The sequence below is a fragment of the Lonchura striata genome, chromosome Z, assembly GCF_046129695.1.
Source record: "Lonchura striata isolate bLonStr1 chromosome Z, bLonStr1.mat, whole genome shotgun sequence".
NCBI lineage: Eukaryota > Metazoa > Chordata > Aves > Passeriformes > Estrildidae > Lonchura > Lonchura striata.
Genome location: NC_134642.1, coordinates 41,143,867 through 41,166,774, shown reverse-complemented (window position 1 = coordinate 41,166,774; position 22,908 = coordinate 41,143,867). Strand labels below are relative to the sequence as shown.

Sequence of the window (22,908 nt, the reverse complement as noted above, 5' to 3'; positions counted from 1 at the left end):
GCACTAAGACAAGCTGCCAATGCTTTACAGTGTTGATGAAATTGTTACAGGGGGCTGAATATAGTGTGAGTGCAGGTGTGATGGCTCATGGGCAATCATCAGCAGGGCTGAAACAGATAGGGGACCCTTAACCACAGCCAGGTTCCTTCTGGCTTTTCACTAATTTTCCAGACAGAAGCTTCCTTCCTTCAGAAGCAGCATAGAGCAGGGAAGATTGGAAGGGTATGAAACAGTTTGTGTGTGCCTTTGACACTACAAAACACATTCAAGTAGGAGTCTGAAGATCCTGTCTGATCATTAGCAGGATCACTGTGTTTGGGTGATGGGTTGCACAAGTAGGTTCTGTGAGAAGCTTCCTGTGTCTAACAGAGCCAATGCTAGCAGGCTCCAAGACAGACCTGCTGCTGGTCATGGCTGGGCCCATTAGCAATGGTGGTAGAGAGAGTGGGACAACACAATTAGGAAAGGGAGAACAGCCAGACAGAGGAGTGAGGGTGTGTCAGAAACAGCCCTGCAGACACCCAGATCAGTACTGAAGCAGGAAGAGGAGCTCCTCCAGGTACCAAAACAGAGTCCCCTGCAGCCCACAGTGAGGTACCCTCACAGCCCATGGAGGTCCGTAAGGGAGCAGAGATCCATCTGCAGTCTATGGAGGATGCCACAACACAGCAGGTGAGTGCCTGAAAGAGGTTGTGACCCTGTTGAAAGCCCATGTTGTTGTTTTGTTTTCACTCCTCTGTCCAGCTGAATAATAGTGAACCTTTGATTGGCTCTTGCTGTCCAGCCAGGGTCACCCCACCACAGACAATCTACTTGTCTCCATGCTTGAGTGAAGCAAAGCAGCAGTTTTCTGTTTCAGTGGAGATCTTGGAGAATACAGACAGCTGTGCTGTCAGTCTGACTCATGGGAGAATTTGGCTGCACTGGTTCCACTTCAGCTAATCCTGGATGTTGTGCCAGAAGAAGAACATATGTAGCACGTGAGTGCGTGTGTGTGCATGTGAGGAGGGGGTCCAGGATCCTTTTAACACTCATATACTGCATGGGGAACAGCCTTTCATCTTGATTTGCCAACCACATCACATCTTGCCCCTCCTTTATTTCACCTTGTCACCTTCATCTTTGAGACACTCTGTCCCTTATTACATAAAAATAATTTTAGGGAAGATGCATCTGCTTAAAGAATAAACCATTGCTTTCCTGCTAGCCCCACACTAGCCTGTGCTGCCTGCTGACTCCACCTGAGCCATTGAGCATCTGCTCCAAGTGCTGCTTCAAAGTAAGCTCTGCTGGTGACAAGACTACAGCCAAGCAGACTATGGAGCGTTCAGTAAGGCAGGGGTAACACCCAAGTGTAAAGTTGCAAAGGAAATGCATGCTGCAGGCACAATCAGTACAAGTGGCCCAGCCTTGTGTCCTGCCTGGCAGTGGTCTCCTATTATAGTTGCCTGCAAAATTAATAAGAAGCTGCCTCAGCATGCCAAACACTCAGCAAACTGTCCCTGTCCCAGTATTCACTCACCTGCCTGATCCAGGATTTGTTTGAGGGTGGAGGGATGGATAACTGCATGCTGACAAGTGGCACACATCCACACACGGATCCTCTTTAAAGAGAGTCAAGAGGGGGATGAAATCTCTCCTTATCATGGGAACACCTACAGCCCTAATGAATGATTTCAAGCATTGCTTGAGATGATTTAGTGCTATCTAACATGGTTACCTGTTCAACTGGGAGGGTGTGTCTAGCTGCTTTATGATGAGAGAAAATAGTAAAGGAGCATGGGAAGCAGAATGGACTCAATGTGAGTGTGTCTAAACTAAAAATCAGACTTGAATGAATTCTTAAAATTATTTCTCTGGTTTCAGCATTTAAGCAAAATAATATCCAGTTTTAATAACAACTCCCAAGGTTTTTTTAATTAAAAAATGCTGAACAGTTTGTTTGGAGCATGTTGCTATGTAGGGGTGGCCTTGGTTTTGCCTGTTATCTTCCTCAAAACAGAAATGCCAAAAGTAGTCATATGCTTGAGTTGCCTGCGTAGCTGTTCCTTTTGGGTCATGAGGCAAAGCAGAAAATGCAGGAATCTGGTGAACATCACACTGTACTATGCTGAAGAGATATTTGAAGAATCAGATACCCCAAATCTGCATTTCCATTTGTCCCAAGATAGTGGGTGAGTCTGGCAATGATCACACAGTGGTGGGTGGAGAGTGGTTTAGGATGCCATTGTCACACTGTCACTGTGCTTGACTACCTGCAGCCCCCTCAGCTGAGGCAGCCTGACTGGCACAAATACTGTTTTATGGCAGATGAGGCTGATTTGCCTCCTTTGCACTGTGGGGTGGAAAAAGCAGATGCTGACTGCTTCAGTCTCTTTGCTGAGAGCAGCTGCCTGGACCTCAGTAACTCCCCTGCTTGTGAACCTGCCTGACCAGGAGAAGATGTAGCTTCCTGCTGTGAGAACAATGGAGTGTGGACCCATGGGATTTGCTGAAGTGGAAAGACAAATTAATCTACTGTGACAGAACTGTATTTTTTCATTTTCAAGGTTGATGAGATTTTGGGATGTATTTCTCTCTCTGTCCCTCACAATCAGCTAAATTTTTTCTGAGGCTGAGAATTCTGATTCCCTGATGAATTCTAATTTCTCAAGTAAGCTGAGAATTTAAATTACATGCTAAATTAAATTAATATGTCTGCTCAAATTCTGCTGAATGATGAACAGATTCATGAGCAAATGAAAGGAGAAAGAATGAAATGCTGTCTACAGCTTCTTCAAGCCCAAGTCTTGATTTCACTTCACTTGCATTGCTAAGCTGGGGGACATAAGCATGAATCTAGGTAACACTGAAATCTCTACTTTTCACCTCTGACAGACAGTATTTGTCAGTGAGGACTTTGTCACTGCTTGGAGAGGATTTCTGGGTATGTATATAAATTTATGCTTTGCCTACAGGCTGCATAGACGGGAAGGTGTAAGAAAGTTGTTAGGTGTTAGGATCATGATGATTCCAGTGCTTCCTGGAGTGTAAGTGTGACAATGTGGCTGGCATTAGTGCAGCTGATGGCTGTACCTACCTGCACTGAAAAAAAAAAAGAAAAAGAAAAGTGGTTTTTACTGAACAGGTGTAGCAGAAACACAAAGGACCTATCTGTGGCCAGTCCCCTGCTGTGAACCCAGGGAATACAGTTTTGAGCCGATACAGGCCAGGTATCAGCACTGATTATTCAGGACAGGCCATGTGAATAAGGATATTGTTTCACTGGTTTCAGAAAAGACTGTTCAGATAGCAAGGGTCAGAGAGCAATGTTTCCCAACTGCCAACCTGGGTATTCTTAGCTGAAGCATGTTATTTTTCTGACCCAGACAAACGTGGGGAAAATAGTTTCTAACTCCAGCTGTGTGAACTGGCTAGAAAGAACTGGTGTATGACTCTGTCTTCCAAGGTTCCTCTTGGACCAGGTTTTAAAGATCAAATAGCAGCATTTCTATATGTTCTGTGAATCTGGCTGCTGCTCTGTGCCTTTGGCACGGCTGAGAACTGGCACAAACACTACTGGGCTGGGAGTGATTTTAAGCTCCCTTCAGCTCCCAGAAGTCTGATCTAGAACTGGTAAATGACCTACAGACTACAAAGTTAATATTTGTATCTACTATTCAAGGATGCAGGGGGGATCTACTAAGCAAAAGCCAGTACATTGCAAGCACAGCAGTACAGGGCAATTCTGAGGTGATGCTCAGCTAGAATGCTGCCTGTGCAAGTTACTGAGAGGTTTCTGAGGGCCTGGATGATGTTATTTTGTGCTTCCCTTCAGAAAACACACACCAAAACCATCACACTATTCCTTAGCACTGAGGAGAATGTGTAAAGGAGTGCTCCAGTCCCTGCCAAAGCTATAATCTATTTAAACCACTCATCTCCAAAAGTGGCTTTATGTTCCAGCAGCATGTCCTCATCCCCAAGCCAGGCAATCCCAGCCCCACATCTCATGTTTCTGACCCTCATGTAATTATGGGAAGGAATGGCTTCTCTGCTTCTCCCCACTATTTGGCTTAGCCCCAGAAGAGAGCAGGTAATTTCCTGAAATGAAAACCTCAAGGCTATACACTTCAGTAAAAAAAAAAAAAACAAAAAAAACCCAACAAACCAAATCAACACTGTTTGAACACACAGAGCATTTTACCTCTTCATGGCTTAATACAATAGTGAATCATCTTTGTAAAATACTAAGTTGTATTTTACTGCTGGTAGAAACTAGATAACTGGTTTCCTTAAAGCCATGTAGAGGATCTGTGGCAGCAGGGGAGCACAGGATTCCTGGCACCAGGATTCCTGCTCCCAGTCCTCTGCTCGAGCTGTCTCTGCAGCCATTTTATGCAGACAGGTTGCGACTGTGTAGCATCAGGCAGCAATTAATCTCTCTTCATCTTTCAATACCTTTTTGTACTGATTTCAAAGGCATCTATTGTCACAGCTCCTACCTCACAAGGGCATTTATTTTGTTCTCATTCAGCATGTGCTTTTCACTTAATTTTAAAGGATTGAGATTTTTATTCCTAATGGCTGAAAAATATTGGATAGAATTATTTAATTTATCACTGTCAAAACTGGAATATATGAACAGCACTGGCAATATTTAAATGTAATTTTTCTTTTCATTTTCCACATTTAACTTCAGAAAGGGACTTACATGGTATTTTCATGTACTTTTCAAAGAATATTTTACCTGCCAGCCAGAAGAACAAAGTTAGATATCTGGGGAAGCATTTGCATCCTGCCAAGCGCAGATAAAAATTTTCTGTTTACAAACTGATCTCTAAAAGACCTAATCCATAAAACTGAACTATGCTCTCTTTTAGTGTATTTTAAAGGGACAAAGAGAATTAATTTACTTAACCTGGGGAGAACATCTACAAATGCCTCCTTGTTATTTGTACTCAACTGAACTTAGGCTTAAGTCAAAGCCATTTGCTTGACCTTGCTAAATGGTATAACAGACAAAAACAAAGAGAAAAAAATGGAGCAATTTAGCTCACTTCATTTAAATAGTTCATTTAAAACATCACTTATGCTATAGATACATAGAGATAATATTAGTGCCTACATCACATTTATTATGAGTTCTGATGTTCTGTGAAGGAGCATTAAGGTTACTGGTGCATGTACTAAATGTGATGCATATTCAGGAGAGTATTAGTATAAACTTGCTTAGCTGAATATTCACAGCATTTGGTTACACAGGATATCATCGTACAGTGTGTATTTGTATAAAAAAACCACTTTAAATATAATCTGATATCAGTAAGCTTGAACTGCATAGACAGTTAGTCAAATGTCCACCCTTTCATGCCAAAGGTGGGAGAGTGCATGTGTTATATTGCCTAAATAAACTACAGATTTAAAATAATAATAAAATAATAAATAGTAATTAAAATATTTTAATATGTTGTCATTGAGAAAGCTTTCACTGACTGGCAGATAGCCCTGCTTGGAATGACTTACTGAATTCTAGGCAAAACAAATAAAGCCCTAAGTGATAATGCCACAGGCAGCACATGAGCTTAGAAGGGACTCACAGCCTGCTGACTCCAGCATCATGCTTGGAAAGGACTCTTGGTCTTTTCTTTTACCAGGAGTGAACTGCAGCTGACAGTACACATTTCTGGCTTTATTTAACATCAAAAATGTTATATATTTCATCCATTCTGCTTTATCATCTGCTGCATTTGGTTTCCATGAACCTATGCATTTCAAACAAAATTCTGCATTTTCTGTCTAGTAAGATGAAAGCAGATGGAGGCAGGCAACTAGGCTGGTTAACATGACTGTTTTCTTCCCTGGAAAAGGTAAAGAAAGAGAGTTAATAGTGAGGAGAATATTTGCAGGCCATGTCACCCTCCAATTACTCTGCTCACCAGAACGGGACTTTCAGGCATTGTTTCAGTGGATGAATTGCCTGTTTACTATGAAACTCTACAGGAGAACAGGATATGTACAGCTCAGGGTGCCACTTCCTGCTATTCAATTCATGAGCTGCAGTCCTGGGTACTTTGCTCCACTGGAGAGCTGTCCCACACAGCAACCTGCTCACCTAACAGGATTACTGACTTGATCCTTTCTCCGAGGGGATGCCACAGTCTGGAAATTTGACATACAGCCTCAGAGCTCAATTAGTTATTTAATAAGTTTATGATTAACCAATCTGCTGATTAAGCCTTCATTAATTAGGTCAGTGGGAATTCTGTTTCACAGGGATAGCAGACTCTATTGTCTCAGAGCAGGGTTGGTGAGCCCTTATGTCATGCATGCCCTGACATTTCTCTTTACTGCTCCAGATACCTGCAAAAGCTGTTTGGGTGGCACCTGGGGCTGCTGCCAGATCACTGGGGCTTGGTGGGACAGCTCAGTATTGACCTGGTTGTTACACCTGGGGCAGCTCAAAGGCTCCTGCTCCTCTTTTCTGAAGTCTTCTGAAGCCAGACAGTAAGTAGGCAGGCAGGGTTTACCTAGGGCAGCTGGAGACCTTAAAGTACAGTTTCAAAGAGCCTAGCTTGTCATCTTCCTATTTTGAATGGGGGTGGTGGCTCACCTTAGAGAGGAGTGGGAACCCTTTTCCTCTTTCTCTTTCTTTAGAGAGAGTTTAGGGAAAGCTCATGGCTTAATCTCTGGCTTTGTTCTGTGGTTTATGCTGGATGGGGTTCAGTGGGTGCTGCAACCTGCTCCCTGTAGGGTGACTTGGCTGAGAGGGCAGGGTGCTGACACCTTCCTCCTCCAGGTTGGCCCTGCTTTGGTAGAGAAATCAGGACTGGGCTCAGGGATTAGTCCAAAACTGTCATAAATTATTACATCTTTCCTCATCCACAAGGGATCCACTGTCTCCTTTCTTAGGCAGGGCTGTTATTTGTCAGGATTAGACAGCAGAGGACTGCAATCAACTGTTTCATGTTCCTTAATGTTACAGGTGCAGGGCTGAGGGTTTGGCAGCTGCCTTCTCGTTACACCTCTCAAAAGGACTGGTAGCAAAACACAGCTTCTAAGTGGCAGAGGGAAACAGTACTGGCCAGAGAAAACCCATGTCCCTGCTGAAATCCCTGAGAAAGAGTCTTGAAAGACAAGATGAAAGACAAAATTCTGGCTGTAGCTGCTTTAAGAGGAAGCAGAGCTGGAAGATGACAGATGCCACCCCTACTGCAGAACCCTGCAGCTGGAAATCAGACATGCGCACTGCTGAGCTGAAGCCTCAGTCAAGGTGGCTTGGAGAGCTCAAAGGGGCTCAGGGAAAGCCTGACTTATGCCAAAGAAAGCAGTAATGTGCTGGGAAAGACTATGACAATTTTTAACACAGATCTCCAACATGGTGAGTTTGTGTCGTCGTTTAGTATTTTAATGCTGATGTATTTTATGCTTTTGTTACCCTTTTTTGGTGGGGCAGTAGTGCTCAAGAGGTTTGTTACCACAAACTTCCAGCTGCTGGCATGTCCCTTCAGGGTTGAGGTTATGGAATCGTCACCCCAGCCCTGCTCACCACAGGTAGCCTCAAAGCAGAAAGGATGGGTGGTAAAGCACTGCTGGCCTGAGCAAGGTATAACATTGCTTTTTTGGGGCTGTAGATGGGAATTTAGGCAAAGGGGAGACAGGCGTTAGCAAGACTGAATGTGAGCACCCTTCTGTCATGCCACACTCCTGATCTTGCAAAAATTCATGCCTTTTGATTGGCAAATGGGTCCATCTCCTTTAAACAGCTGGCAGGGGAGGTTCCTGATTCTGCCTCCCAGCTGCCTGCTCTCAACACCATAGCACTAAATGAGACTGCTGGCAATGCTGCAGCTGCCACGTCTCTGCTATCTGACCCTCTCTCCTAAATTAACCACTCAGGCTGAAATTCTGGCAGACCAACTTTTTTACCTCCCTCCCAAATGGCCAGCTGTATGCACTGAAGGAAGGAAAAAAATCCCAGCTTGGATTTGTTTATCAAAAGACCATTAGCTAAAGATTTTCTAAAGCATTTCTAAAAGAAAAGGAAGGAGACATGCAAAAGCAATACAAGAATTATCATAATTTTTGTGCCCCTTGCATGCCTGGGTCAGGTATATGTTGGACCACAGTGAGCACATGTTCAGCTTCACTTAGCACATTTGAGAGCTAAAATTGCCAACTGCATACAAACATAAGGTTTATTGTTGTACAGCTATCTGTTTGGCTGCCCGACTGAGGCTGTGGTAAGATGAAAGGAACAAGAGAGTTGTAAGAGTAGAAGAAAAGAGGAGAAAAACAGCCTGAGGATGTCAGCAAGCAAGGCTTTATTGCAGTAGAGCTAAGGGACTAAGGAGAGTGCACAGGAGTGTGTATTGAATTATCTTTCAATAATTAAGATATACAACAGGCTTTAAACTTTTGTATATACAGAGACCTAAGCACAGTGAAAGTGTATTTAATTTAATGATGAAAAAGGAGAGTGAAGAGGGTCAAGATATAAAAATGACTTTTTAAAGGTCAGGGACCTTATTAGGGGCTTTATAAGAAATGACTTGCCTTCTCTTCAGTCAGATTGTGCTGCTGGGTGGACAGAGATGAAGTGAAGAGGAGATGACGGTGGGAAGATCCTGGCTGATTGTTGATGGAGCAGGCAGAATGTGCAAGGAACAAAATTCTGCAGACTCCAAAGTAAAGCAAAAGACATGACAACATGGAGGTATAATCTCAAGGCATGCTGACATTTCAGAGTCTTTGCAAAGATACAAGCTTGCTCTGTGTTTCTTTTTGCTATGCATTCTTGTCAAAGAATCTAATTTTCCATTCATAATCTAATTTGAATCAAGAACACAGGTTTCCATTGCCAATCTACTGCATGCAGGTTAACACCATCAACTGTTGTCTTTTTTTGCCTCATTATTTCTCTCCACACAAGCATCAGGAAATTTTAGGTCATACTGTATCTCAAATTACCCTGGGGATAGAAAACAAAGGTGTCAGGTTTATCTGTCCTTAAGACAACTTCACTGTGAAGTGACATCAGAAATTCATTCTGAATGGGGATGTCTGCAGGAGCGCTGAGAATGAGACACTGGGTTCTCATTCAGTGGCAAAAGTTCAAGTGCAGGGAGGATGAAGGAGCTGTGGTGTTTACACACAGACACATGCATTTTCAGTGGCTAAGTATGGAATGTCTTCCTCTCACACTGTGCTGGAAGGAAACTGGTTTTTGCCAGGACCTAGACAGAAACAGCATTAACACTCAGCTTTCTGAACAGCCTCTCCACCCCACTGATGCTGGCACAGTCAGTGCTGAAAAAGGAAAAGCTGTGAGCAGAGGGAAAGCAAGGCAGAAAATATTCTCTGCTTTCAACATGTTTTTGAGGCTTCTAACAGCTGCATTTGTGAGGTGAGTGGAAGGGTAATACAAGGCTCCAGGGAATAAAAAACCTTTAACTTCTCTTCAGCAGAGGTATGGAGGAAGCTCAGGGCCTGACAGCTTTGTCCTTTCCAGGGATGGCACTTAAGTCAAAATCTGAGGGCACTGGGATCTGAAGAACTGTCTTCAACAGAGCTTCTGCTTGGTCAGCATGAGCACTGGGAGAAGGAGAGTAAGGATCGTTATTTCCTTATCACTCAGTAAACAATCCAGCAAAGCCATCTGATTGAGGAGACATACCCTGACTTGGAACTCATAGGGATAAAAATGAGAACAAACAGAAAAAGAACTAGAAGTAGCTATTTTCTATCTTCTGTATCTGTTCCCTGGGCGCCTGAAGTCATATTGACTCAGCCCGATGATAGAAACAAGGCTTCTTCCTGCCAAGTCTCCAGGGTCCACTAAAATATAAAGGAAAGCAAGTTCCATCTCCTCCCCTGACCACACTATGACAAAGCTGTCAGAACAGCTCTGACAGTATCATGCCTGCAGCAATGGTGAAAAAGCCACAGAGAGCCATTGCTCTTCTACATCCCTCTGGAGAGAACTGCACTGGAAACCAGAGCCAGGAAGTACCTTCTTCTGTGAATTTAATTTATTTCATGCTTAAAAGCAGTGAATTGGAAAAAACGAGACCTCCAACAAAGTGTTCCTGGTTGTCTGTTCTGGAGAGGGTGCTTTATAATGGCAAATTCCAGTAACATGGAGAGATAAATTTGGGGGTTAAATCTAACACACTTTGCTCACTGGAAAGGCCTCGGTGGTGAGGAAAGTAACTATGGTTTTTGTACTTGCAGTGTTAAATGCACTCTGCTTATTTTGGCTGACCTTGTGAAAAATAGGACTTAGGATTTACTGCTGGCTTCGTAACTTGATTACATGAAACAGACCTCATGAAAGTCAACCATCATCTAACAATAGTGCAAGGAGCTGGGGATGTGAAGGAAAAGTGAAATAAAGGAGCACAAGTCAGTGCTTGGGTTGATAGTGCCCAGGGGCACTTTCTGGTAGTCTCTGGGGACCACTTGAAAACAGTTGGGTGACTTCAACACTGCTGGACTGGCAGAAGGATCTGTATGTAGCAGACTCCAGAGTCCTTGAAGGACTGTCCCGAATATCTTTTTTTCCCTGTAATATCCATTTACAAATCATGTACTCCTGAGTTTACATTTTTGGGACCTCAAATACTCTGTGTTTAACTTTTCACAGTTCTGTGATCCTGCCTCTGGATTATAGAGCTGGTCCATGAAGTCTGAAAAGTTGCTCCTTCGTTGCACCCTGCCTTTGAAAAGTTTTAGTATTCTGTAACCCTGTTAGATGTTTTGTTTGAACAATTAGCTTTGTTCTGAACTCTTGGACCATAAGGGAGTATTTATTTTTTCTGGACATCAGTTTGCTGCAGACCAACATTCACTTTTCCCCAAGGCAACCTCTACACATTTAACAGCCTTGAACACCTGCCCACTGCCTCCACTCCTGCCCTCAAATCTTCTTAAGATCAAAACAGTGCTTCTTCACATTAAAATAGTCAACCTCACCCTCCAGAATGGATTTTAATCTTCTTTGATTTAAATCCATTCCCTCATTCTACAGGAAATAAACCCCCATGGAATTAAAAAAGGAAGAAATGTGGGATGGGATGACTCATTTGCTTTTGTTTTCTTCTGTGTTTTCTGACATTATTTGTGGCATGCAGCAGGTAGGGATTTGTGTGCAACAACCAGCCTCTGGGTCATGATCTCTTTCTGCAAATCCCCTTAAAAATCCAAATCACAGATGAAAAGAATCCCTTTGCCAATCTAAGATAAAAGTGTTTTTCCCAAAGGATAGTTGAGACATGACCAACACTGCGAAGAGCTCAAACTGGTCTAAGAAACGGAGGTATTGCACAGCCACCTTTGTAGCTGCTTGATTGCCACCTCACACAAACACATGCATAAACACTTTAATTTGGTTCTGCTTTGCACACTCTGTTATCGCCCTGTACTAATGCCTCAATGTTTTGCTAGGACAGAGTAGGTAGAAGAAATCAGCTGCTTGCTCATTTTACAAAATAATTCAGCATTGAGGAATGCAAGTTAGGAAAAATATCTGTAAAAGAACCAATCTCCCTGTCTCTGCACTGGAGTCAGTAAGAGATACAGGCAAAAGAGAAAATTAATTTTAACATGTTTTCAAAATCAAGAAGGCTTGGTGAATTAAAGAGAAAAAAAGAAAAAGCAGTAATTAAAACTTAAAAGAACATTTATAATGAAGTGAAAATCAAGCAGCAATTTGGTTTTTCTTGTTTACCGGGGACATACCAGAGGACTGCTTTATACCAGTTCATGCAAGTCATCTAAGTCTACCTCTGCAAATCCAACTATGGTTATGCTGGGAATCCAAAAGTCTAACTAGACAGAATGTTTTTTTCATGTTTGGTTTTGTGTGTGTGGTGTTTTTTGTTTGCTTGTTTGTTTGTTTGTTTGTAATGAGCAGAAACTATATGATGTCTAAATAAACAACTTGGGGTCCTAACCAGAAGCAGGATCACAGATTTCTAGTTCTGCTTAAAGCAGCATCAGCTATGGGATTAGATTTTCAAAGTCTTCAGGGTTGAAGATGGCACAATCTCTCCAGGAAACATTTTGCACGCTTGACTGTCCTCATGGTGAAAAAGGATTTCAGTAAGGTGAGAAAAGTAAGAGGCTGGGAACGAAGTACCGTACCCACTGATGCTCCAGAAAACTTATTGCCAGCTCAGCCATGATGCTATCATTTCTCAATAGCACAGATGAAGTTTCACACAAAGCTGTTCCTCAGAACTCTCAAGATTATCCTGGTCACATCCCATCTGATGGTCATAACCAGGTAAATGCAAACAACTGGCATGGTGTTTTGCTCCCTTTTAGCCCTGCCCTTTCCCTGTTCTCTATCTGCCCTGCTTTGAAGCAGAGGAGATTACAGCCTAATGCTAGGTCAGATTAATGTGCTGTAGAGGGTTCAATTCACTTTGTAAATGAGACCCAGAGCAGCTGCAGCGTTCTCCAATCATGACTCCGATTTCCAGGGAGATGGGAATTTCCCAATATCCAGGAATGTTTAATTGCAGATAGAAAGAAGAACATTGCCAACAAAGGAGGTAAGATCATCTCCTTTCATTGATCATTCCCTTCCAGTGAAGGACAGGAAACCCAAAGGAACCAAAGTCAAATTCAAGGACTGTGGTGTATTGTAGCTTTTCTGCACACAGGTAGATGTGAGTCAGCTATGTGAGCTTGGAGGAACTAAAAACATGACATCTGCCTGCGCAGAAATAGCTATGCCAAATTTTTGCTTTCACGATTTGCTTCAACCCCTGCCCCAAAGATCAGAGGTTGCATAAAGCCACACTTCAACCTGAGAGCTGAAATATTCAGGCAGAAAAAGAAACTGAACTTGAGTCTTTCATGTTCTGGCTGAAAGTCAGTAGCTAAAACTAGCTGCTTTGTGACTTGAGTCTCCTGGACTTTTTACAGTCAAAACCACCTTGTGAATAAGACATGGATTTGTGAAGAATTCTGGAACCATCAGTTATACGTTCTTTTAGTCAAAAAAACAAATAGTGCTATGATTTACTAGGGAGTCTAAGCCCAGGATACTTTTCTTTTAAAAAATTTAAGCAAACCTGAAAATCCAGATTTTAAAGGCAGCCTTCATCATGGACGCAAACTACCCATACTTGACAGCATCACTTTAAATAATTACTATGCTTGCCCTGTTCAAGACACACTTTTGTAAGTGTCATTATTTTGTCAAACATGGTTTCTCAGATGAACTTATACAAAGTACAATTGTCTCACTTGTACTCTTCATCTATTCTCCCAATTTTCTAGTTCTAGAACCAGTATGTAAAGCAATTCATAGATAATCTTTCCCTTTTTTTGAAAAACAGCTCTTACTTTCGGGCTGGGTAGTGATGGGGAACAGAGTGGAGCTGTTTTCTGGCACCTGTGAAACTTGGGAGCTGAGTTGCAGTAAAGGGGCTGCCAGCAGCCCACAGCTCTGAAACACCTGATGTGATTAAACTTTCTCACAGCCAGCTCACAGTTTACTCATGGCAGAAAGCAGTTTAAAACTCATGAGCTTTGGACTAGTGAGCTATACAGAACTACACCATTCCTCCAGAACACATTAACACCTACTGACTTGACTGTACCAATTTCACAGCTGTGATCAAAAAAAGAAGGCATGTGGGTTCTGTGGAAAAAGTGGGGATTGCCTTCCATTTAGAGCAGAAGGCAGGAAAAATCAAAGTTATACCAAAAAACTAGATGGTTTGGGGTTTACAGTACAGTTATCTTAAAGCCCTGTAGAGGATTTATTTTACTGTGTTACAAACAGTATTACTTTAAGAGACAAAGGGTTGGAACATTCACAAAGACTTAGGCTGAATCAATTCAAGCTCCTCTCAGGGTAAGCAGCAAGTAGGATAAAGAAAGGCAGAGAGCTAAGGAAAATAAAATTTGGGCAGAGTTCACAGGTGAAAGGGACATGATGAAGAAAAAAGGCAGAACTGAGAAAAATGGCCCAGCTGTGCAGTCTCTAAAAGTGAGGATGTATGATTTCACTGATACAGAAAGTGGGAGGAACAGTTTGCAAAGTAGTGTGAAGAGAACGGGAGTCTACTACTAGTAGGAGGCAGACGCAAACAGATCACAATAATTACACAGGCTGGAGATGATAATTTGACAAAGACTTGATCTATCTGCCAAGAATGTAGGTGTTACCTCTCCTTTCCACTTTTAACTGGACCTGGAGAAAGCATATTGTCTATTAGGTATGTTTTTGTATAGGTCAGTTTAGAAAGAGAGTTTGGACAGTACTCAAACATTTTAAAATTTCATCAACAAAACCTGTTTTTCCTTCTGGAAGATGTTTCAAAAAGGAGACCACAGCTATTTTACACAGTACCAGGCTGCAAAGTCTCATTTCCATGAGTGATGCAGAAAAGCATACCCTCAGCACAAGCTATTCAGCCATGATGCAGACACCACTTAAAACTTTTTAAATGATAGTTGTGTTTAACAGCTGGAGAAATGGGATCAGACTGTCCAATTACTCCTGTGACTTTTTTCTTAAATAAAATTGTATTGTGCTCAATATATGATATCTGTAAAAATAGGTTTATTTTCCTTCGGTATGCCCCACTTTATAGAGCATGACTGCCAAGCAGAACAAGGAAAGAGCTGTGCCGAAAGACTGAGGTTTGAAAGAAACAGACAGGTGCCAAATGACTTTTTACACATGGCAGAGCAGGAAGGCTGTGGTCTTGCCTGTAGAGGTCACTGCCCTGGTCCTGTCAGGAAGTGATTGTCAGGGAACAGGTAAAACTTTCTCTTAGTCCCAGTCAGGACTCTGAAGTTTCAGAGACCATTTTAGTCCTGCTATCCTTGCTACAGCTTAATTCCCACTCCTAAAGCTTCTCCATAAAGCAGCGGTGCTGCCTGGTGTAAGAGGCTGAGATGCTGACAGCTGAAGCTGTTGAGTTGCTTCTACCAGTCTAACCTAGAAAACCTGTGTGCAGCACAGGCCCCTACTGTCTTCAACCAGCTCTCCTTCCATCTTCTGTGCTGCCTCCTGTCTTTGGGAATCACTCCTCCCTAGACCTCTGGTCCAAAACTGATGGACATGATGAAATGTGACTGTTGCTGACTGGGCAAAAACTGTCCTTTGTTGCTGCTGCAACCAACATTTCTTGTGGCACATCTCCCTACCCACCACATTAGAGCTGGGCCTTGCAGGTGGTGCTTTGGCTGCACCACTGTCTACTCTGCCTGGAACCAAGACTAGGGTCACAGAAGAAGGGTTCCTTGGGTATGCCTCTGCTCGTGCTCAGGTGAGGTCTGCATCCAGGACCACCACGTTACCCTCACCTAACAAGAACTCTGCTACTGATAGGACACATTATATGGATGACATCCTTGTCTATTCAGCTCTCCTGCTGTGGCACATCAAGGTTTCTGTGTTTTCATGAATTCTGATTCTCCAAAGAATCCTTTAATATCTCAGAGAAGCAACATGAAGTTTTCAGGTTGCTATGAACACATCCTCTGTGCATAAGGATAGCAGCTAAAGACCAAGAATTGCAGTGAACTTACTATACCAGGACATGCTCCTTCCCTTTGGAGAAGTGTACATTATCTCTATTTCATAGAGCTTGATCTGCTGATGGAGCATTTTAGTCCCCATATTCAATAAGCAGACAGTAATCTTTTCCTGTTAAGAGCTGAGAGTGCAGCACAGAGAAGGCAAAATGGGAGCCCACACCACTTGAAAATCAGAACAAATTCAATTAACCATCACGTACAGTTTAAGGCTCATCATTAATAAATCAAACACATGAAATAACTGCATCACCCAACACTATCTGTAAGTGTTGTGGTCTGTTCTGGAGCCAATTTACATTAATTAGATTTGCCTATAGTTGCTTCCCTCAGCTGCTAGGTAGGAATTCATCTACATTTGGAGACATCAGAAGGAACTATAGAAATAGTAACACCTGGGTAATGCAGAACTGGGGAAATGTTACACTAAGGTGGAATCTACATTTAAGGGCATGGGACTTGGAGGAGCCAGAATATAGCCAGAATACACTGCCCTTTTCTGAGTTGATTTTTTTTAAGATATCAACATCTGAGCAGGCAGCCTTATCATCTCAGCTGCTGTTAGTCTTTTTAAGTCAAGAACAAGCTGTAAACTTTTGAGGACCTCTTTCTTTTAAACCAGTTCTCTACATGCTTCACAGGAAACAGTGATTAGAGTAACACATACTTGTGTAATGAGACCTCTGAACAGACCACTGTATGGTGCTGCCTGCTGGGGTTAGGCTTTGCTAGACCAGGTACTTTTTACTGTCATCACTACTTGCTTCTTCTACTGATTTTTTTTCTCCTTTTTATCAGAGACTTCCAGTAATTTGCTCAGTTTGGTTTTCCTCACAACCTTCTGAGCTGCTTGTCATATTTGAGGTAATTTGACTGTGGTGGGAAGAGAACCTATAATTTGAAGTTCTGGGCTTCTCCTTCAGGCATAAAACCCCCATTCAGACTCTGGATGCTTTGGCCCATTCTCAATATAAAATCAAATAGTATCTTCAGGATTAGCTGTTTTTTCTAGACTATCACACTGCAGGTAGCATAAAAATATGGACTGGCTAAAGAACAGCCAGGTAACACCCCAAAATTATCCACTTACATTACAGCATCTTTCTTCATTACTTTTTACCTGAAGGAGTATTAGCCAAGCAAATTGTGTGCAACACAAGATGTGAGTGGGTGTGAGTGAGTCTGTTGGCTTGCGAGGTGTGTTGGTACCCAGGTATGTGTCATGGGAGAGGTGAACATACCATAGAGTATGTGCACTCCATGTATGGACAAGGCCAGCAAAGTCCTGGTGCAGTAGCATAACAAACCAAGCAAAATTACAGTGATACAAAAAGCCAAGTCATTTGGTGAACTTCATGCCACATCATTTCCATATTCATGTGCTCATGCAGTGCTCCTGGCATTTGCTGACTGGAACCTCCCTTCCCTCTGTCTCACTCCCTCACACATTCTATGCTGTCTGGATCTCTCTGCTGAAATCCAGTGATTGCTTTGTTCCAGTTTGTCTGAATGGCTTTACTCTTTACCCAAGCCTGTCTCAGGCACCTCTTTCTTTCTGCCCCTCTACTCCTCTTCTAACTAATCTGCAATAATATGCCTGTCAGAACTGGTTTTCTGCCCTTATCTTTGCAGCTCTGTCTGCAGACAACCCTACTAGCCTTAATGTGATGCAGCTGTTCACTCTCTCATCCTTTCCAAAAAGAGCCTGGAAATATCCTACAGGAAGGATGCTACCATAAATCTGTGTATACAATTTATCTTATAGATGGAAAGGAGTAATAAGAGATGAAAAAAATCTTTAAATAAATTCCTCCCAAGCTCCATGAAACTTCTGAGTGGTAGGCTGAACTTCTGTCTTCATGAAGAAAATCAATAGCAGTGTTGTACTGCTCCTGCTCTCTGGCTTCTGCCCCGCCCTTCCCCCTGCACAGTGCACAGACAGCGTTCAAGGAAATGGGTGCTCCCAGGGGAGCAAAATAGCTTTTTGCACTTAATGTAATGATGTCACTTGAGGTCACCATGCAAACAGTTATGGACATGAATATCTGCAGTTCTGTCAACAGAGCTGGAACTGGGGGTCCTAGCTTAAGAGTTAGAGCCTTTTTATAAAATCTTTCCTTAATTTACCTACAGACCATCTTCCCAGAAACAACAGCTGCTGTACCTAATTAGCATTAATCACCTCGTTACAGAAGAGCAACTGGGAATAGTATAGTACTTGAAATACTGACAAAATGATACACTAATGGCTTTGATCTGTCCAGTCTACTTCAACTTCCCCTTTATTATTCTGTTTTCTGTATGAAAAGCTTCAGAAGTCACAAGTTTTGGAGCAGACTGGGAAATGATGATGCAGAAAAGGATACACAGACGGGGGCAGATACAGAGCCTTTCAGCCTACACAAGATGCTTGCTGCCAGCTGTTTGTGACTGCACTTCCCAGTTTGGCATCTTGACCTGAGGCAAGAGTAGTCCTGGAAGGGGATCTCTGAGCACGGCATCCTTTTGGGCAGCACCGGGATAGCTTGCTCTGCTGTGTGCTTTGTGGCTCTTCGATGGGGAGTTTTAAGCTCTGAACACATACCCCACTCCGGGGGAAGGAGTAAAACACCTACACCTATTGAAAGATCAATTTCAGAAGCCACCTGCCTGTGGGGCAGTCTGTTGTTTACTCGGATCAGAGACCTTCTGTAAAGTTTTGGCCAGAAATGCACCAACTTAAAAAAAGTTGAACCCTGAGGGTTTTGTAGTTCTGACTGTTCCTGGTACTATTCCTCCCTGATCACACAGCAATTCAGTATCTGACATTGCAGCAGGCTGGAAGGCAGGAGTTAACAACACAGTCATGTCATCAGCTGCTGTCCCCTGATGGATTATATCCTCTGTTCACTTCAATCTCCAAGATGGGACTCAGTCACAAATTAGTTTTGTCCAAGTCAGACACACTAGGAAACATCATTGTCTATGTCCTTGTGACAGTGTCTTTGCTGCTGTTTAACCCTACTAGATCTGCTTGGTCTAAGTGAACAGCATTCCAGTAACTTCCTTTAGGTGTGACTCAGTTTCTTTAACTTAGACATTCAGTTTTCACATACGTTTATGAACCATTTGAGTAACCTTCCAAAAACAGTGCCTTATTGCCTATCTAATCCAAGGAGAAGAGGTGCTTATATCTAGAGGCCACAAGCATCTTGGAGGGCTGAAGGCTGCTGTAAGTGTTTCTGCCTCTCTCCCACACGGTCATCTGTAGACAGACATACAGGACCTTTACTGCCAGGCTCCCAGTGTGGTGGATGTGCTGATGAAGATGCATCTGCTACAACCCCTCATCCTACCTGTTGCCAGTTTTACAGCACTCCAACCTATTTCCACATTGCCGATTCTGTTTTAACACAAACTAATGTCATGACTGCTAGGAAAGAACAGACACAGACTGTCTAGGTAGGGATTTCAGACCAGAGAAGAGAAATTAAAAATGTAAAATAGAAAAGCAGATGGCATAAGCTTAATTAAAATAATATCTGATCTCCTGGGAATGCTAGGAGGATCTGTTGCCTTCCAGTGGATATGGTGCCCTGAGATTTACACTTGGGGATTATTCTGTTCCTCTCTCTCTCTCCTTATCATAACTCTCCTGTTTTTTCAAAAGGTTTGTGGTATGTGCTCCATCTGGATATGGCTCCTAATAAGGATGTGCTGGAGACATCCCTTAAGCACTAATGTACACCCAACCCCCAACCCTTGCTGTCAGGAGTCTCCTTATCAATGATCTGAAAGAAAGAAAGAAGCAAGACTGAGCATTACAGCACTGGAACAAAAGACAAAGTGGGAGTGCTATAAAAGTGACAAATACATAATTAATATGGATACAGTATCAATAAAGGTTGAAAATTGAAAAAAACCAAAACAACTGTGTTAACTCGGGGATCTTATTTGCCCTTGCTGTGAGGTTCTTTTCTTGATGTGGCCCTAGCATCAAGCACTGTTCCATTTATGAACCAGGTGCAACCTTTAGGAAGTCACTAGAAATGTAAGACACCTGTGAAGTTTTTTTTTTTTTTGTATCTGACTCCCCTCAAACAAACATGTAGCCAAATATATTTATTTAGAGGGGAAGAAACAACCAAGAAAAAGACCACTGGAGCACCAGGATAAATCTGTGTGCAGTATGTGCAGTTTTCACACTCTTTCTGTCACACTTCAATCACTGCAGCGTCTGGAAGCAAAAGCTGTATTCATGCTGGGTTGGTATTTAATTGAGCTCAATTGAACCAAGCTTCCAGCAAGCACACATGACAGATTTACACATGAATCTTCTCAAACCGAAAAATGACATTTATCAACCTTCCATCAGAACATCTGACATTTGAACAATTGATTCTGATTTAACATTAAAAAATGCCACCATCCATATGGAAAACTTGCAATAGGATCAAGCCCCTAGTTGCTACCATTCCCAACAATGTTTTTGCCAGGTAAGCTATTAAAAATTTATGTACCACCTTAACTTTTTCTGGCCTTAAAAAGATTGAAAATAACCTTGACAAGTTTAATGCAGAAGGGACAAAAAAATCTAGTCAAAGGAATGGCAGCCAGAGCTGGGAGATGCAGTGATTAAGCTTCAAGAAAATCAAAGAGGCTGGGCAGATTTTCATAATAAGAGCAGCAGGAGCTGGAGTGGATTAAAGGCATGTTACATTGGCTACAGACAATACTGTCAGTCTCATTTTGCCTCAGATAACCTAGAGCTCATCTGGGTACGGCTAAGAGTAGAGTGCTGATCCAAGTGTCACTAGGTATGTGTTCACTTCATTTAAGAGGAACACTGTTTCCACAGAGATCTATCTCCAGAGCAGACTTCTCTCTGGAGACATGGCAGGAAGAAGCTTGTCAGCCTTGCAGGGCAATTCCTCTTCAGCAGGTAGGTTTCACCCACTATTATCTTCATAAGCATACTGTGGTCAGCACTGGGTTCACCTGGCAGAAGCACCAGCAGGAAAGGAGGTCCTGGCAACAGTGTGCCTCTACTACGAAAACTGGTCAAACACTTCCAGTACCTCTCTTTGACTGTTTATGCCATTCACCACTGGCTAAATGAAAGAGAATGTTTCCTGTGTGGAAAAGCAGAAGTTCTGGCAGAAAGGCTAATCATTCTCCTATATCTGATTCCCAGAAAAAAGCTGGTAAGTTCTGCAGAAGTGTGACTGTGGCCTGTTTTCATGTATTAGTCCATTTCAATAATAGCAATCTTACAATCAACTGATGTAGTCATCCTCAGTTGATAAATTTCAGCTTACAGAATAGTGAGTTTCTCCAATCTTATTTTTCTCATTTCTATTATTCCAGTTTTCATGGTTTTTTCCTCTATGCTATTTCTGAGTCTTTATTGTACTTGTTCCTTCCAAATATGCTCTATAAAATTTTCTTTTCTGACTCCTGCTTTTTACATAAAAGTCATTAACGAACACAAAATGATTGTTGGAGAACTCCATTAGTGATGTCCTTTCTTCTGATACTTTCTCCTTCAACACTATCTGATGAGTTTTGACTTCCCAAGTTTCTCATTCTACCAGCTTTATTCATAATAGTGAGATTGGCTAAGGATCTACCTCAAATTACTTTTCCATTTAATTTGTATGAATTTAACTTGTTTACCCTGAATCCAAATCAATTTTCAATGATCCTCATAACATACCAAAGCCAAGTCTAAAAAAGTACCATTTCCTATTACATTAGTGAATCTCAAGAGTACATTTTTATTTCCTAGAAAGTAAAGAATATCACAGACTTACCAATAATAGCATCAATTGCTCTCTAACCTGTTTCCTGGTGTTAAATTATCCAAAACAACTACTGCAGTAGTAATTATCTGTCTAGTAATACTAAAGAATTCTCTTGGCAGTGAAAAAGGATCCTGGTGGCATATGGCATGCTGACAGTAATAATCTTTTACCAAACTATGAATTGTGCTGTCATTAACACACACTGCTGCTCCCTGCCTTTTCCTGAAAAGCAGCCACTGTTTCTGAGTATTCACGGCTTGCATAACCACCCTCAATCAGCAGCATCCTCTCAATGTCACTTGTTCTGATGTGAAGGACAGCCAGGGAACTCCTTCCTGCTCCAACTGGGAAATTTTCCACATTTAGATTACTATTTTTTAAGCAAAAAGCCCAGTGTTCCTTTGGTTTGTCTGTCATGAGGTTCTTGAAGCTGTGTGGCTAAATAGCTGCCCAGGTTTTGGAGGCACGATGGGCATGTGTGGATTGCTCTTGTAAGTGTTAGCCTTGAAAGGAAGCAGTGTCTTGTGGTAACAGGATGATTCTGCTTCCAGAATTAAAAAACATTGCTCAAAAATAGCATGAATATTTGTGTGGGAATCTTTACGGACTTAAAAGTCCTTCATCTCACAGTAATGCAGCTCTTTTTCTGGTAGTGTCTCAACTTCCTGATCCTTTCTCTTTTTGTTGCAACTATCCCGTCTTCCTTTTACAGTCCCTCTATATTATCTTCATTCTTTATCTGGCCAAGCTTTGATCTCAGCTTAATAAAAAACCTGTAGGCTTAAAAGAACTATGCCTTGCTTTTAAGGCACTGCTTTCTTTCTTTACCACATCCATGGATACAGGGGCTTTACATGTTTGTAGGTCAGTTCCCTGAATCACAGCAGCAGAATCACAGTGATAAAACAGCCCTGTGAGGTGCTTGAGCCTTGATGGCATGCTCAGCCACACTCACAGAGATCTGCATATGATCCTGTCTTTCAGCCTTGGATTCAGCCTTTTCACTCTCCATCAGCACAGACTCACCTAATTTCACTTGAAGTGGAGATGGCTTATAGTTCATGGCTACAGTCTCTCCCTCTCTCGTATCACAATCTCTGTCCGAAATAGCTGCAGCTGCTGGATCCTGTTAAGAAAGAACAGAAACAAAACAGAATGGTTTAGCTGAGAGTTCTGCAGTTTCTTCTCTAAGTGGCTATTAGGCGACCACACTGCCTTCACATTCACAGGGAGCAAAGAATATGCCAGTGTTTTGAACACTGGTACCCAGGGGCAAAACACAGAACTTTGGAAGCACATTTATTATGTTAAAAGTACCTCTGGAAATGCCAAATTTCAACATCAGGCTTATATTATGGATGATACTGGGAATATAATGTAGATGGTGGGTCACTAGTTCAAATTCAGCCTGGGCTGGAAGTAGTCCCAAATAATTTTCACATGATGACTCCTTGGGGTGTTTTATAAAATATATTTACAGTTTCCAATGAATTCCAAGTAGACCACTCAACTTCAAACTTAAAACTAAAGTTTGAAACCACGTCTGTCTGGAAGTCCAGCTTGGAAGGACTGCAGACTACACAGG

The 22,908-nt window shown here is 42.2% G+C and overlaps 1 protein-coding gene and 1 long non-coding RNA gene across 4 annotated transcripts in view; one reads left to right on the top strand and one right to left on the bottom strand.

Annotated features, from left to right (window-relative positions):
• FAM219A (family with sequence similarity 219 member A) overlaps window positions 1–22,908 on the bottom strand; it is a 92,501-nt gene that overhangs the window by 16,067 nt on the left and 53,526 nt on the right. For all 3 annotated transcript variants that reach the window (XM_021554668.2, XM_021554670.2, XM_021554671.2), the window contains exon 2: window positions 22,350–22,449. In XM_021554668.2, the coding sequence (XP_021410343.1) occupies window positions 22,350–22,449 (100 nt within the window). The remainder of the gene's footprint in view (window positions 1–22,349; window positions 22,450–22,908) is intronic.
• On the top strand, window positions 7,308–19,333 carry LOC116184585 (uncharacterized). The gene is made up of 3 exons (XR_004149344.2): window positions 7,308–7,360; window positions 8,547–8,695; window positions 19,190–19,333. It is a non-coding gene; the product is annotated as an uncharacterized LOC116184585 (long non-coding RNA).